The sequence below is a fragment of the Pteropus medius genome, unplaced genomic scaffold (genome assembly GCF_902729225.1).
Source record: "Pteropus medius unplaced genomic scaffold, Ma_sr-lr_union100, whole genome shotgun sequence".
Classification (NCBI taxonomy): Eukaryota; Metazoa; Chordata; class Mammalia; order Chiroptera; family Pteropodidae; genus Pteropus; species Pteropus medius.
Genome location: NW_024354500.1, coordinates 25,825,005 through 25,840,147, shown reverse-complemented (window position 1 = coordinate 25,840,147; position 15,143 = coordinate 25,825,005). Strand labels below are relative to the sequence as shown.

Below are 15,143 nucleotides of genomic sequence, written 5' to 3'. Positions count from 1 at the left end.
TTCACATAAGTGATAGCAGTTTGTCAATTTGTATAATGATATTTGCTATAATATGTGATTATAGGTATTTTCTTGAAGTATACTAACAGCTACTTAAGAGAATTCTACGTTGTACAATATGCCACTATGGTCCAGGGGTTAGGTTACTTCTTGAATTATATTATCTGGACACTTTATTTCAATTAGTAAATATTTCCTTTAGATTTCTTTCTTGTAGTTGGTTCTTTGCTTTGGAGTTCCCTCCAAGCCTGTTAGATTGTAAACATATGAACTTTTTAAAATATAAAAGACATCATGTTTAGTAAAGTTCTTTTATGCAGTACCTTGCTATACTATTGGTTGGCTATTATGACAGAGTTTGTCCTTGGGAAGACTTCATACAACTTTTGCATAGGCATTGTAATGATCCCATTGTACATGCTTCTTTATGTTTTGATTTTTATATGAAGTGTATATTTTTCTGCCTTATATGATAGGTTCCTAGGCTACAAGGCTGTCATTTTATTCTCTTGGTAGTAGGCAATATGTAAATCATAAAACATCTAAATCAAATTTCAAAATTGCATCTTTATTTATTACAGGTTTCTGTACAGTAACTTCTCTTTCTTTTTAAAATGATTTTTTTCCCTTTTCCTTCCCATTTTTAAATACTTCCAGATATTGTTTAAAAAGGTACTGAAAGGAGAAGTAACTCCTGATCATCTTATAAGGATGAGTCCAGAAGAACTAGCTTCTAAAGAGTTAGCTGCTTGGAGACGAAGAGAAAACAGACATGTAAGATTGGCTATGAATATGTGTTTGACTATATCAAAGCCTATATTTTTTTCAGCCTTCTAGTTACTTATCCTTCATTAACCTGGTTCTTAAATTCTGTCTTTCGTTTTTCTTGATCTCTGCTGCTTTTTTGTCATTTTCTCAAATTATCAGGTTATATAAATACTTTGTGGTTTGTTATATAATTTGTAAATCAGAAGGATGAGAAAATCACATCTTTCCTTAATCACATCTATATTTTTCAGGAGCCCAATTTGAAGGTATTATGAATATCGATAATTTGTAGAGCCAGATTAAGTCAGAATGAGAATTTTGCAGCTTTATAATCTCTTATTAATCAGAATTTCAATGCCAAAAACTCTGAAAAATAGGTTTTTTTCTATAATAAATTTATTGATGAAACCTGGCCTGAATTGTCATGTCTGAATGTTTATATTCACAGAAATAGTGTGCATTTAATTAAGTATCACTGTTCCAGACCTAACTGGAGTGTTTTATAACATATATAATGTGTGTATCAGATCGCATTTTTAAAACTAAACAATTTTGAAAGTCACCGATGCCAGGAGTTTTCATTTGGGAGTTGTAACTTGGAATACCTTTAAAGATTAAGTGAATCTGTGACTTAGAGTTATTGTGACAGTGAGATTAGCCACATCATCCACTGTTTTTATTACAGTGGCCTCAGAATATTAGGCTTTTATTGTAGAAAACACTGGTTAGAGTTTATATTAACGATGTGATTTACCTGATTTTTTCCTCCATAATATTTACTTGCATCTTAGGTATTAAGCCGCAAATCTAGTTTAAAGCATCTGAGGCATTGATTTGATGTATTATACCGCTTCACATATTTCTTCAATTTCACCCTGAGTGATTTCTCCTGTTCTTTGATTTTGAAAATAGTATCATGTCCTCTTTTATTTTTCCCCTCAGTATCCCTCTCTTCTGCTTTGAAACTGGCTGCGGGTATCATCTGCATTGGAGACTAGCTTGTTTTTTCTTTAGGCCATTTCTTTCTTTAAAGGATGGTTTCCACTTAAGATGAGATAAATGACCAGACCCATCTTTACCTTCCTTAACCCATTCCACTCTCAGCTACCTTTTACTAGTTCTTGCTACACTTGCTTAATTACTATGTTCTGTTGCTGAGGTTGTTCAATTGTGAATTATCATTGCGATAAAGTATACTCAGTCAGGAGACAGCTGATAGTGGACTACCTGATAATTTTTGATGTTTTGAGTAAGTAAACTTTATGCGGTTGTATGGAATGTTAGAACATCAAGTTAGGAATCTAAATGGAAGTTAGTTTTCAGGTCCCTGTGACAGCTGCTAAAATACTAAATTGGAAAGCAGATTTTAAATATCATGTTTCATCATTTAGCAAATTATATCATACTTCAGTTGCCTCTAGTTAATGTACATGTGAACTTCTCAAAGCTGAAACATGGGGTCCAATTCTTATAACCCCAGCACTCCAAATCATCTCTGGTATATGTAAGTACTCAGTATAGTTGTTTGAGAGACCACCTAAAGATTAAAAATCATCTATGATGATGCTTTCTATTTTTAGATAAGCTCTTATCATTATGTAAAACTGTACATTTGGCAATATATTTTTTAATTGTGAAGTATTCCTTTAAAATATTTCCTATTAGACCATAGAGATGATTGAGAAAGAGCAGAGAGAAGTAGAAAGACGGCCAATCACAAAAATAACTCATAAAGGTGAAATAGAAATTGAAAGTGATGCTCCAATGAAAGAACAGGAAGCTGCCATGGAGATTCAGGTAAAGATAATAAAAATGTCATGTTTTATAGTGCTCAGCGCATGAAGATTCAGAAAAGGTTTATTTGCCTAATGTTCTTAAAGTAGAAAGGAGAATTTTAAAAAATGTATATATTTTAAAGTAGCCTATTTTATTTGTTTAATGGTTTTTTGAGAGTGTTTAAAGTATTATTTCTCTATCTAGTATGCAGACTATGTGGTCCACAGGCATCTGTTAAGCACTTGTTGAAATGTAGATTCCTGGGGTCTCTATGACTTAGCGAATTTCTTAGTAGGCCTTGAAATCTGTAGGTGCTTTGTAGGTGGACTGTAGTTTGAGAGTTTGTGCAGCTTCTTATTTTCAAATATCAGTGAGAAAATAATATGAAATCTTGTTAGATGCCATGAAGAATGAAGATTAAGTTTTGCTTTATTTTAAGTCAATTATTACCTACATTTATTTTTTAAAGAAATGGTGAAAAACAACCTATGAATGGAACAGTTTCATTTTGGGAAAATATCAGTATGAAATATAACTTGATTTTAATAATTGAGGCCAAATTTTATCTGCTCAAACTAATTTTTACTCTCACTTTTGTTAGGAACCTACAGCTAATAAGTCATTGGAGAAGATAGAAGGATCTGAGAAACAAAAAGAAGAGATTGACTCCATGTCCAAAGATACTACTAGTCAGCACAGACAGCATCTTTTTGATCTTAACTGCAAAATTTGCATAGGTAAATGGAAATTTTTTTCTTCCTAAAATGTTGCTTTCATTTGGAGAGGGGGCTACTTGTATTCATAATTTAAGTAGGTTTTTGTTTTCCCAGTATTGATAGTGAAGCAACCACCCACTCCCTTTGATGACTAGCACATTTTTTGTGTGAATGTTCTTCAGGATTGGTGTACAGTTTGATACTATGGTGTATTTCCTATCTAGAATTAATTGTGTTTTATAAGATCTGAACTTACCAACTCAGAGTCAGATGACTAAAATTTAATCATTAGATAGACATCAGAAATTGTAGGCAGTGGTGATGGTACTGTCATTTACTAAGTGAAGGGGTGAAATAACATTATATTATTATTATATATAACGAAACAAATCAAATTACCTTTTTTCTAGTATTCTTATCTTCAGTCATTCATTCACTAAATGTTTATAAAGTTCTTATTCCTTGCCCCATGTACTTTTCTGGTGCAGGGAATATAGTGGTGAAAAAAGTCAGATGTTATCTAGGCTTTAAGAGAAACTATATGGTTAATGAGAAAGAAAGGCAGGTGATGATTTTAGTTACAAAAGTATAGTTGTTATAAATGTCTTTGGGTAGCAGGAAGACCTAGCCTAGACTGAGGGGGTGGGGTGGGGGTGTTAGGGAAGGTTTGGCTGAGGAATTGACATTTAAGCTGAGATTTGAAGGTTGAATAGTGTGCCTGCAGAGAGAGAGACTAGTCTAGATACTGGGAATGGCATGTGTTTGAACTGAATTCAGGGAGGAAAGACGCACATGCTTTGTTTGAAGAGGTATTTAGAAATCAGATTTCATAGTATCTTATAGCTATTGCCTTTTAGACTTCAGGTTGTAACTTAATACTACTAGTAGTGAAATCTATTTAGTGACTAGCTAATTTTGTTTATTTCAAGAACAAACAAAAACAGAATAGTAAATATGGTGAACTGTACTTAGAAAGATAAGTACGGTTTTTTGAAACTTTAGTTCCAGTTATTCATAACAGAAAGTTCTCACATACATGCATATATATACACACGTATACATAAGTGTATATGCAGATGCACACACACTCTTCTAAGTAATACAAGTAATGGATCATGATATATTACTTTAGAGATCATGTTCAAAAATGCTAAAAAGCTACTTTCATAGGCCACATTAAGGATTTTGGTCTTTTATCTAAAAGCAATGGATAGTGAGTGACTAAAGCATTTTTAGCAGGAGAACATGATAACATTGGAATTTTATGAGGATATCTCTGACTTTGAGTAGAGATTACAGTGGAAGAAGCCAGTAGAGAAAAGAGGGAGGCTGGCTAAGAGGAAGCTTTTACACTAGTCCAAGTGGGAGATGATGATATTTTAATTGTGGTAGCATTGGAGATGGAAATCAGTAGGAGCTTTGAGAAAATCCAGTTAGATAATATTGACAGATGTTGGAGATTGACTAGATTAGGGCCTAAGAAATGGGGACGTGTTTAGGAAGTTTAAATTTATATTCAGTTTATTGGTAAAGATAGAGGATCAAGAGTTTTTAAGACTCTAGAGATGTGGCTTTCACTTTTAATTTTTTTCTTGTAGTATGCTGAAAGAATGATACATACCTTGTTCAGTAACATGAAAAATTCTTTAGGTTAGTTGATAGGCTGCTCTCTATCATTGTATGAGAGACTAGATGAAATGTATTATAAGTAATTTTTCTGTAATAAAAATAATTATATCTTCTCAAAATTAAGTATATTCACACATTTTGCATTCTGTACAATGGCAAAGACTAAAAGGGCAGAGTGTTTTTAGACATTGTTAACTCTAAAGAAACCTATCCATGGAGTAATAGCATTTTTAAGTATACCCATTTAGTTGTTATATATGGGAAAAATCTTAATAAAAAATACTCATAGTTATTTCTATTAATTTTAATAATCTCCATGGGAATATTTCAGTAAATTTAATAGTAGCGCACAAAAACATTGCTTAAATATTCCTAGACCTGACCTGTTTTCAGAATGTTTGAGCGATTTTTATCCTTCTTGTTGCTGTAGACGAAAGCCAATGTCATTTTCTAAACTTTACTAATATTTTTCATGTTTAGTAACTAAGTAGCGCTGCACTATGCATATATGTCATCAACTGCTGCTGTTATGTAACACAAAATAGGATACAGATTTGTTTTATTCATTTCTTCAAGTTATTTATCAAGACTGTTGGAATTTGGTGTAATTTAGTTAAAAAAATTTCTAGGGAGTCAAGAAACCTATTTTAGGTTCTGGTTATAATGTTTCCATTTCAGCTTGTCTGAGTTGCTTAGCATCCTCTTTTTCTAATTTTTCACATCAATGAAAGGTGTAATGTAACTCAGAAATGATGATGGTTAAAAATTACCTCAGGAAGTGTATGGTTATACGACAATTCAATGAGGGAAATGGAATAACTTTAGAAATGAAGGTAAACTAAGTTATAGAAATTTCAGTTCACAAAAATAGTTAATTTTTAAATTTTTGTTATTATTTTTTTAACCAACCCCCCCCCTGCCCCCACGCACACACACACTTCTACCCCTGACCTACAGATACTGCCCTCTCCCCTTAAAAACTGGATTTCTAAAGGCGGGGTGTCTCCTCCCGTGCGCTCATGGCGCACACCCAGGGCCTGGCATGCCCAAGGGTATGGGCCATGGCTCTGCTGGGGCTCGAACCCAGGACCTTCTGCATGTAAAGCAGACGTGTTAACCACTACTTTATGGAACCACCCTCAAAAATAGTCTATTTTGGTGTCTTCTGGCTTTAGGTCGAATGGCACCACCTGTAGATGATCTTTCTCCAAAAAAAGTGAAAGTTGTTGTTGGAGTATCTCGAAAACATTCAGACAATGAGGCAGAAAGTATAGCAGATGCATTGTCTTCAACCTCAAATATTTTGGCTTCTGAATTCTTTGAGGAGGAGAAACAAGAATCTCCGAAGTCAACATTCTCTCCTGCTCCACGGTAATTTTCTCTTAGTCATAATTTCTCCAGTAATCACTACAGATATTTGCCAGCTTATACTTGGAGGTCTTCAAAAATGAAAAGCGATGTGTTTCTTAGGAACCTTTCTTTTGACAAAGTAATTGTACCTTCTTATACTCTAAACTAATTGAGATAAAATAACAAGACTGTGAAAGTTAGTGTAGAGATTTGAATGTGTGGGGACTTGATTTTAAGACTCCCTGAATTTATGTTAGTCTTAGGAGGCAAGAGAAAGGCCATTGAAGAAAAATTGTTTGCACTTCTGGACATTAGTTCACCTAAGCCAACCAAGAAGGATGACTTCGTAAAATATGACTGTAGAGATATGAGTATAATTTTATAAAGTGAAACTGTAAACTCTTGAATCAGTAGCCTTTATTTAGCTTTCTCGATGTGCTAAAATAGAAATAATTGGTGACTAAGTAGACAGTGCATTTATTTATGATTATATCTTTAGGCTGAAACCTTTTTAATGTCATTTTTTAGTCCAGAGATGCCTGGAACTGTTGAAGTTGAGTCTACATTCCTGGCTCGATTGAACTTCATCTGGAAAGGTTTTATCAACATGCCTTCTGTGGCAAAATTTGTTACCAAAGCCTACCCAGTGTCTGGTTCCCCTGAATACTTGACAGAGGTACTGTTAACTTTTCTGCCCTTGTGTCTAGATCGACATGTGTGTTTCTGAAAGCAGTAGACAAGGCAACAACATAATAAAATAATAAAAATATTAAATAATAAAAATATTTTATTTTCATTCATAATAAAAGTATTTATTGACAGTGATCCTTAAACCAGTCAATTAATGGAATTATGAGTTCCCAAATGGAGTTTTAGAACTGTGCTCTGAAAGTGTTAAATCCACTTGTCCTACTCTTTCCAAGATGTACTTATTATTTCACTATATCAGAGAATTAAAATTAATGAGAGTCTGCATGGATATCTAAGTTTTTCTTTAAATACATACTATTGCCTTCAAGAAGATTTTTCATTATTAACAGGCCTTCTAATTTCCCTACTACTTATGCTTCCCCAGGTTCATGATTATATTTCTTCCCTGCCTATTTCTGTGAACAAAATCTAGACTGTAGTTGAAACTTCATACCTAGTTGACAGTCGCATGAGACCAATGACCATAGTTGCTGCACTGGTACCCTTGGTTGGTTTTATATCTGAGGGAATGGGAAGGAACTAATTATGCAATATTTATGGAAAATAAGCAGCTATAGTATTAATAGTATTATGATAAATAAGTATGACATTACATTATTTGAACTATTTTTGAGAAAGTTTGTATTTTTGTGTTTATACAGAAGAAAAATAAGTCCATACTCAATGTACTGTATTTTTGTTGAGATATTTTGCTATTAATTATGTCCATATCTATAACATTAACCTTTTCCATTCTCAGTCCATAAAGGCAAAAATTAAATTTTTTTTTTAATATTTCAGAAAGCCTAAATCATATATATGATTGTTTTTTTTTTTAAGATTACCATAAGAATTCATTTGAATTAGGCTGAAATTAGTTTAACTCAGTGTAATGTTGCTTATCTAATGTTCATCGATTTGTTTAGCAGTTGTGTTTTTGATTAATAAACAACTTAATTATTACTTATAGTTTTTCTTGGCAAATAATTTTTTAGAAATGTCAATTTTATAAATGGGTGATACTCTTCTTTTTGAACAAATCTGTTTAGAAGTTCACTCTTTCATCAGTCCATGGTGAAGATAACTCTTTTTTAAAATGAAGAATTAAGTCCTGAACTTTGGAACCCTTTTGATTTTAAACATAATTATTATTCCCCTTTCTGAGTCAATTTCTATGTGATCGTTTTCCAGAACTCCACTTCCACTTTCTATGTATTTTAGTTTGCTTGAGATAACCCCAAATAAAATATTTAAAGCAGTTAATAATTTAAATAAACTTAACTGAATTTAATATCAATTAATTATATTTTTTGTAATTTTTCTAAGTCTTCATGAAAAAATGGAAGTATACTGATTAAAGTTTGAAATATTCCTAATGGCACAGTTCTTAATTGATTTCATATGTAATCATCTGTTTTCAGGAAAATTGTGTCTGTTAAAAAAAAAATGAAACTTATGTTATTACAATGTTTTCCTTTTCTGTGCAAAAATATACCCTGTTATCAAACTTAACTTCTGAAATCAGCTGTTAATGATTAAGGAATATCCCTGCCCACTAACACCGGAACAAAAAAAAAAGGTGGGTGGTGGGAGGGGAAAGACAATCTCCCCTGATATTCTTGAAGCTGTTGTATTCTTGCTGGATTGTCAGTGTGGTATGCTTGCCACTACTTTTCTTTCCTGTGCCTGCCTTTCTTGCTGAGAACTGACATGACCTCAGATTGTTTCTTTATTTTGGGCTTTCATCTCAGTCATTTGGAATTGACATTTGAGGTAAAGCCTAATTACTGTCTCTCTGCATTCTTATGTTTTCTCATACATTTCATAATCTTTTTATTTACTTATTTTTTATTACCATTTTAAATTAGTCATAGAGCTAAATTTGTATGAATTATGAATATTATAATAAATGTATTCTGTATACATTGACCACCATTTTTTACCACAGGATCTACCAGATAGTATTCAAGTAGGTGGCAGGATATCACCTCAGACAGTTTGGGATTATGTGGAAAAAATTAAAGCATCAGGAACAAAGGTAAGGAAAACTTTTTTCATTATACAAGGCTGAGAGAATATTTGAAAAGTAAACCAATAAGAGTTCTTATGCAAAGTCTCCTGGGAGGGAGCCAGTACAAATTCTAAATCTAAATAATATGCCTAACAAAACTGAGCTAAAGCCATTTGCTAAGGCTCAAAACAGCCCAGCATTTCTGGGTCCCCCTCCACTTTCTGGTGTGCTTTCTCAGTGACTTCAGTCAGTGTTTTGGAAGAAATATTTTAGAGTAAATATTGAGATTCATCCTGGAATTTTGCCTTGCTTTGATTATAGACATTTGTTTTAGTTAGGGCATAGGCTAAGCCACTGCAACAAAGAAGTCCTAAAATATAATGTCTCAAAAAATATGGTTTGTTTTTTTGTTAGGTAGGTCATTCATTCAGGGTGGTTCGGTGGCTCTGGTTCTACAAGATCATTCAGGGACCAGCCTTCTTCTGTCTTGTTATTTTGCTGGTTCTAAGTGTCTTTGCCAGTCAGACATGGTCAAAGCTAACTTAACACCAAAAGGGAAAATATAAAGAATGTCTGTACAATTGTTTTTAAAGCAAGACCTAGAAATTGCAGTTATCATTTCACTTCTTCTAACTTCCATTGGTAAGAGTTTAGTCTCATAGCCTTACATAGCCTCTAAGAAGGCTGGGAAGTATAATCTCAGGAAATGTAATCTATTGGATGGCCATGTGCCCAGCTAAAAGTTTTAAGGGCTTCTCTTTGTAATAGGAGGAAAGAAGGAGAGTAGCTACTGGGAGATAATTAATAGCCTCTATCACAATAATATTTCTCTCTCTCTCTACTTTCTGTCATTTCTTAACTAATAGAACACTACTACACAGGAAAAATTAATCGTTAGAAGAAATCGTTTTCCCCTCCAAGGATGATAATACCTAGCATATTAGAGACATTTAAAAAATAAATCTTGAATGATTTATTTTTTATCTCTTTAAGATTATTAGAAGTCACTAGTAAGATTAGAAGTAATCCAAAATACATAATCTTAAACTGAAAAGAATATTTTTTTCCAAAATAGATTTTAGAATTTAAACTGATAGTGTTAGAATACATATAAACTTTGAAGCACTATACAAAATTTGCTGTATTTATTTTCTGTCACTTTCTCATGATAGCAAAAGTCATGGGGAAGTATTAGAAGTTTTACTCTTGGATATTTTGGGAATCAGTCTTGATCTATCCATGTATTACTGCTCAACACTTTATTTTATTCCTCCATGTTGAACTGACTGAAACATTATAATAGTTGTTACCTCTAAAATAGGACAGTTAAGATGACAGATTTTTTTATAAGAGGTAGAGCCGTAGTTCAACTCATTCACGTGTTTCCTGTAGGATCTTGCATCAGTTTAAACTTTGCAACAGATGCTGGCTCTCCATATTTTGACTATGTACCTTCATGAAAAAGCATTTATTTTTTTTTTACATTACCAAATTAATATCAAATTGGGACTCTCTCTGTTATCTGAAACAAAGCCAAGAACCTAAAGGCAAGCAGATTAGTTCCTGAGTAAACCAAATGATTTTACAAAATATATGGCCTATGTGTTTTTGAGGTCTTTTCACCCAGCCCGTTTATTCCTAAAATCAATTCTTATAGATTGATTTATTGGTGGATGTGTTTGTTTGTGTATATGTGTACATTGTAGGGTGGTAATGGTAGAAGCTATTAATTTGCAGTACACTGAGAACACAGGCAGCCCTGTGTGGAGATAATAACATTAGAAATAAGGATATAATATAGATAGATATCAAAAGACTTTTGAGTTTAAATATCTTCTCTGCCACTGAGAAGTGTGTCACCTGGAACACATTAATTACCTTGAGACTCAATTTCTTATGGGATACTTTCAGATAAATCCATCAGTAGGTGAGCAAAGATCTTTTCCTAAGAGTTGTTTACTTTTAGAATTCTTATCTACATTTAAGTTGGTAAATCTTGTTATTTTGTAACCATCATTATAAAATTCAGTAGATTATTACTAGTTGAGAAATGATGTTCAAAACCGAATTGTTGTTTAGGTTATTATTTTAAACAACCATTTATTTTCTTGAATAGGAAATTTGTGTGGTTCGCTTCACACCTGTAACTGAAGAAGATCAAATTTCTTATACTTTGCTGTTTGCATACTTCAGTAGTAGAAAGCGCTATGGAGTAGCTGCTAACAACATGAAGCAGGTTAAAGATATGTACCTTATTCCTTTGGGTGCCACAGATAAAATTCCACACCCTCTTGTGCCTTTTGATGGACCCGGTAGGTATATATTTTAATAACAGTGTGTGAATAAAAGTGGGAGGTGGGACCAGAGTCAAAAAATTGACTCTGCTTTCTTTCTTGGGATCCAGGCCTCTGGAGCTGACTTGACAGGGAAAGGCACCCATTTAATAGCCTATAATAAATTAGATGCAGAAACTTACCCTTGGTTATAATAACTGAAAGTAACTTAATTGATGTTTTTGATTTTATACAGGGCTTGAACTACACAGACCTAATCTGTTGTTGGGCTTAATTATTCGTCAAAAACTGAAGCGACAACACAGCGCTAGTGCTAGTGCTAGTGCTAGTGCTAGTACTAGTGCCAGTGCTAGTGCTAGTGCTAGTGTTAGTACTAGTCATACTGTTGAGACTCCTGAAAGTGTACCAATGGCATTGCCACCTGATAAAAAAACTAAAATAGACGTTTCCACAGAGGAAGCAGCAGAGGAAGAAAATGACTTTTTTAATTCTTTTACAACTGTGTTACACAAGCAGAGAAATAAGCCTCAGCAGACTCTTCAGGAAGACCTTCCAACAGTACTGGAACCTTTAGTGGAAGTCGCCAAACAGGAGCCACCAAAACCTTTAAGATTCCTTCCTGGGGTATTGATTGGTTGGGAAAATCAGCCTTCTACTCTGGAATTAGCAAATAAACCTCTTCCTGTGGATGATATACTTCAGAGCCTTTTGGGTACTACTGGTCAAGTATATGAACAGTCTCAGTCAATGGTAGAACAAAATACCCTTAAAGAAATTCCATTTATAAATGAGCAAGCCAATTCCAAAGCTGAGATAATAGATAAAGTGGAAGTAACTGATGGTGAAGCCAAGGAGGTAAAGGTTAAGATAGATAATCTTTCAGAATCTACAGGTAACTCGGTACTAGTAGAAGAAACTTCAGTAACGGGGTCCTCTTCCATTTCTCCCGGACCTTTGCCGAGTCTTAGTCTCAGAGGTAAACCACCAGATGTTTCTACAGAAGTATTCTTAACGAATTTATCAATTCAGTCAAAACAAGAGGAAACTGTGGAGAATAAAGAGAGAACATTAAAAAGACAGCTGCCGCAAGATCAAGAGAATAATTTGCAAGATAATCAGACTTCAAATACTAGTTCTCCGTGCAGGTCTAATGTAGGAAAAGGAAATGTAGATGGCAGTGTGAGTTGTAATGAAAATCTGGTTGCTAGTTCGGCAAGGTCCCCACAGTTTATCAACTTGAAAAGGGATCCTAGGCAAGCAGCAGGACGAAGTCAGCAGATAACTGCTCCAGAAAGCAAAGATGGAGATAGTTGCCGGAATGGAGAAAAACTCAGCCTGCCTGGTCTGTCACACAAGGAGCACCTAACAGAACAAATCAATGTAGAGGAAAAGTTGCCTTCTGCAGAGAAAAACTCATGTGTTCAGCAGAGTGATAATTCAGGGGTTGCACAAAACTCAGCATCAGTAGAAAACATACATACTTCTCAAACAGAACAAGTAAAACCTTTACAGGAGGATATTTTAATGCAAAATATTGAAACTGTGCACCCATTTCGAAGAGGAGCAGCAGCAACATCATCTCATTTTGAAGTCGGAAACACAAATCAATCAGAATTTTCTTCTAAAAGCATCAGCTTTACTTCCAGAAGCACCAGCCCCAGAACGAGTACAAACTTTACACCAATGAGGCCACAGCAATCCAACCTTCAGCATCTCAAGTCTAACCCCCCTGGATTTCCATTTCCAGGGCCTCCTAACTTCCCCTCACAAAGCATGTTTGGATTTCCACCACATTTGCCACCTCCATTACTTCCCCCTCCAGGCTTTGGCTTTCCTCAAAATCCCATGGTTCCCTGGCCACCTGTTGTTCATTTGACAGGCCAACCTCAACGTATGATGGGTCCCCTTTCACAAACAGCAAGGTATATAGGCCCACAAAATTTTTACCAGGTTAAAGACATTCGAAGACCAGAAAGGCGTCATAGTGACCCTTGGGGTAGGCAAGACCAACAGCAACTGGATAGGCAGTTTAATAGGGGCAAAGGAGATCGCCAGAGATTTTATAGTGATTCGCACCACTTGAAAAGAGAGCGACATGAAAAGGAATGGGAACAAGAATCTGAAAGGCATAGACGCAGAGACAGAACCCAAGAGAAGGACAGAGACAGAAAAAGCAGGGAGGAAGGGCACAAAGATAAAGAGAGGGCACGGTTATCACACAGTGATCGAGGAGCAGATGGAAAAGCAAGCAGAGATAGTAGGAATGTAGACAAGAAACCAGATAAACCTAAAAGTGAAGACCATGAAAAAGACAAAGAGCGAGAGAAAAGTAAACATAGAGAAGGAGAAAAGGACAGAGACAGGTACCACAAAGATAGGGACCACACTGACAGAGCTAAAAGCAAAAGGTAAAATTTGCAGGCTGCTTCAGGATTACATTTAAGTAACTGTTAAATATTGTATCTTAAAAACTTTGATTGCCTGCTAAGATTGTGCCATCTTTTAAATTTTTAATATTGGTGGTTTGCAGAACAATAAATCCTGTGTGTTGGTGCAGAGTGCTCTGTACCAGTGCTCATCATCCCTTCATACCAACTGTCTCTAGCTATAGGAATTTGATATTTTTAAAAGTTTTACATTGCTGTATATTCAAAGATTTGTTTTATTAATATGCAATAAAGGCTTAGAAATTTTAGTTTTATTCCTTAATTGGTAAATATGGTTAACTATGGAATATATTTACTGCCTCTAGTGAATGTTCTTTATATGACTAATTTGAGAGTAATGTGTGCTCTGTAAGTTTGTTTTAAATTGCACTGTTTTTAAAGAAACTGTAGAGAAGCAACAAAAAGGCAAGCAACTTCATAATCAGATTATATTAATCAGTTAGTTGAGCAGTTTTTGACCAAGAATCGGAAGCCCAAGGAGGACATTTACTGCTTTAATCTGCACTCATTGAAGGCATTTATTACCATATACACTATAGCTTTGTGGTAGGCCATTATTTTCCTTTTTTTTTTTTTTTTTTTTTTTTGGTTTCTTTCAGAAACTTGAATACTTAAGCTTGTACATGATCTTGTGTTTTGCTATCCTTTTTACTGTAAAATGTAAATATTTTAAGGGATATTTTGATTCTAAATATGATAAAAGAATTTCTCACCTATTTTGTGTGTGTGATTTGAAATTCAGTAGTAAAAGAATTTCTTAAAAGCTTTAATTACCTTCAGACATTGTTCTTTTACTCAGCCAAGAACATACAGACATAGATATCTATGTCAGTCATTAGATGAGGGGAAAAACAATTTCTTCATCTTAGATTATTGGCTATTGAGGTGTAAATCGTGTAGTTTTGAAGAGACTAGAATTTAGAACTGCCAGTGAGAAAACTGCAGCTATCAACCACTTTATAGGTATGTTTCTGAAAACTTGATACCATCAAAATTTGGTACACTGACTAATCATTGTTAAGAACTTTGTTTATGAGAAATGTGTTGTGAATCTTCTTGTAAAATGTGTAATTATCCCTAATTTTTTTGGGGGGGAGGGGTAACTGCAGTTTCATATGCTAGTTTTGCTTGAAATAGAAAGCACATGGAGGCGATTGATTGTTAATCCAAATCTAAATTTATTTACTTCTTAAACTACATATTGTATTGATTGCTATAATTTAAAGCAGTAGCTACCAAAATGATACACTAGAGACCAAAAAAAACCCCCATATTTTTATTTATCTATGTTGCAGAAAAATATAAATGGCCTTACAAAATTAAATTTCCTAAAAAGCCTGAAGATTAGAATTAAAAATAGGTTTTGAAATAGAATCAGTTTGCTGTACTCACTGAAGAAAGGAGTGGAGATTACCCAAACATTTTCTCTAATTTCAACAACTAGCACCTTCTTTGCCATTTT

The 15,143-nt window shown here is 34.1% G+C and overlaps 1 protein-coding gene across 1 annotated transcript in view; it reads left to right on the top strand.

Annotated features, from left to right (window-relative positions):
- The window catches only part of PHF3 (PHD finger protein 3), a 68,964-nt gene extending 54,513 nt beyond the window's left edge, over nucleotides 1–14,451 (top strand). Inside the window, 8 exon segments of the mRNA XM_039853173.1 lie at nucleotides 658–774; nucleotides 2,434–2,565; nucleotides 3,146–3,281; nucleotides 6,065–6,260; nucleotides 6,768–6,915; nucleotides 8,878–8,967; nucleotides 11,057–11,252; nucleotides 11,470–14,451. Of these exon segments, the coding sequence (XP_039709107.1) occupies nucleotides 658–774; nucleotides 2,434–2,565; nucleotides 3,146–3,281; nucleotides 6,065–6,260; nucleotides 6,768–6,915; nucleotides 8,878–8,967; nucleotides 11,057–11,252; nucleotides 11,470–13,646 (3,192 nt within the window). The 3' untranslated portion in view covers nucleotides 13,647–14,451.
- Nucleotides 14,452–15,143: the final 692 nt, after the last annotated feature.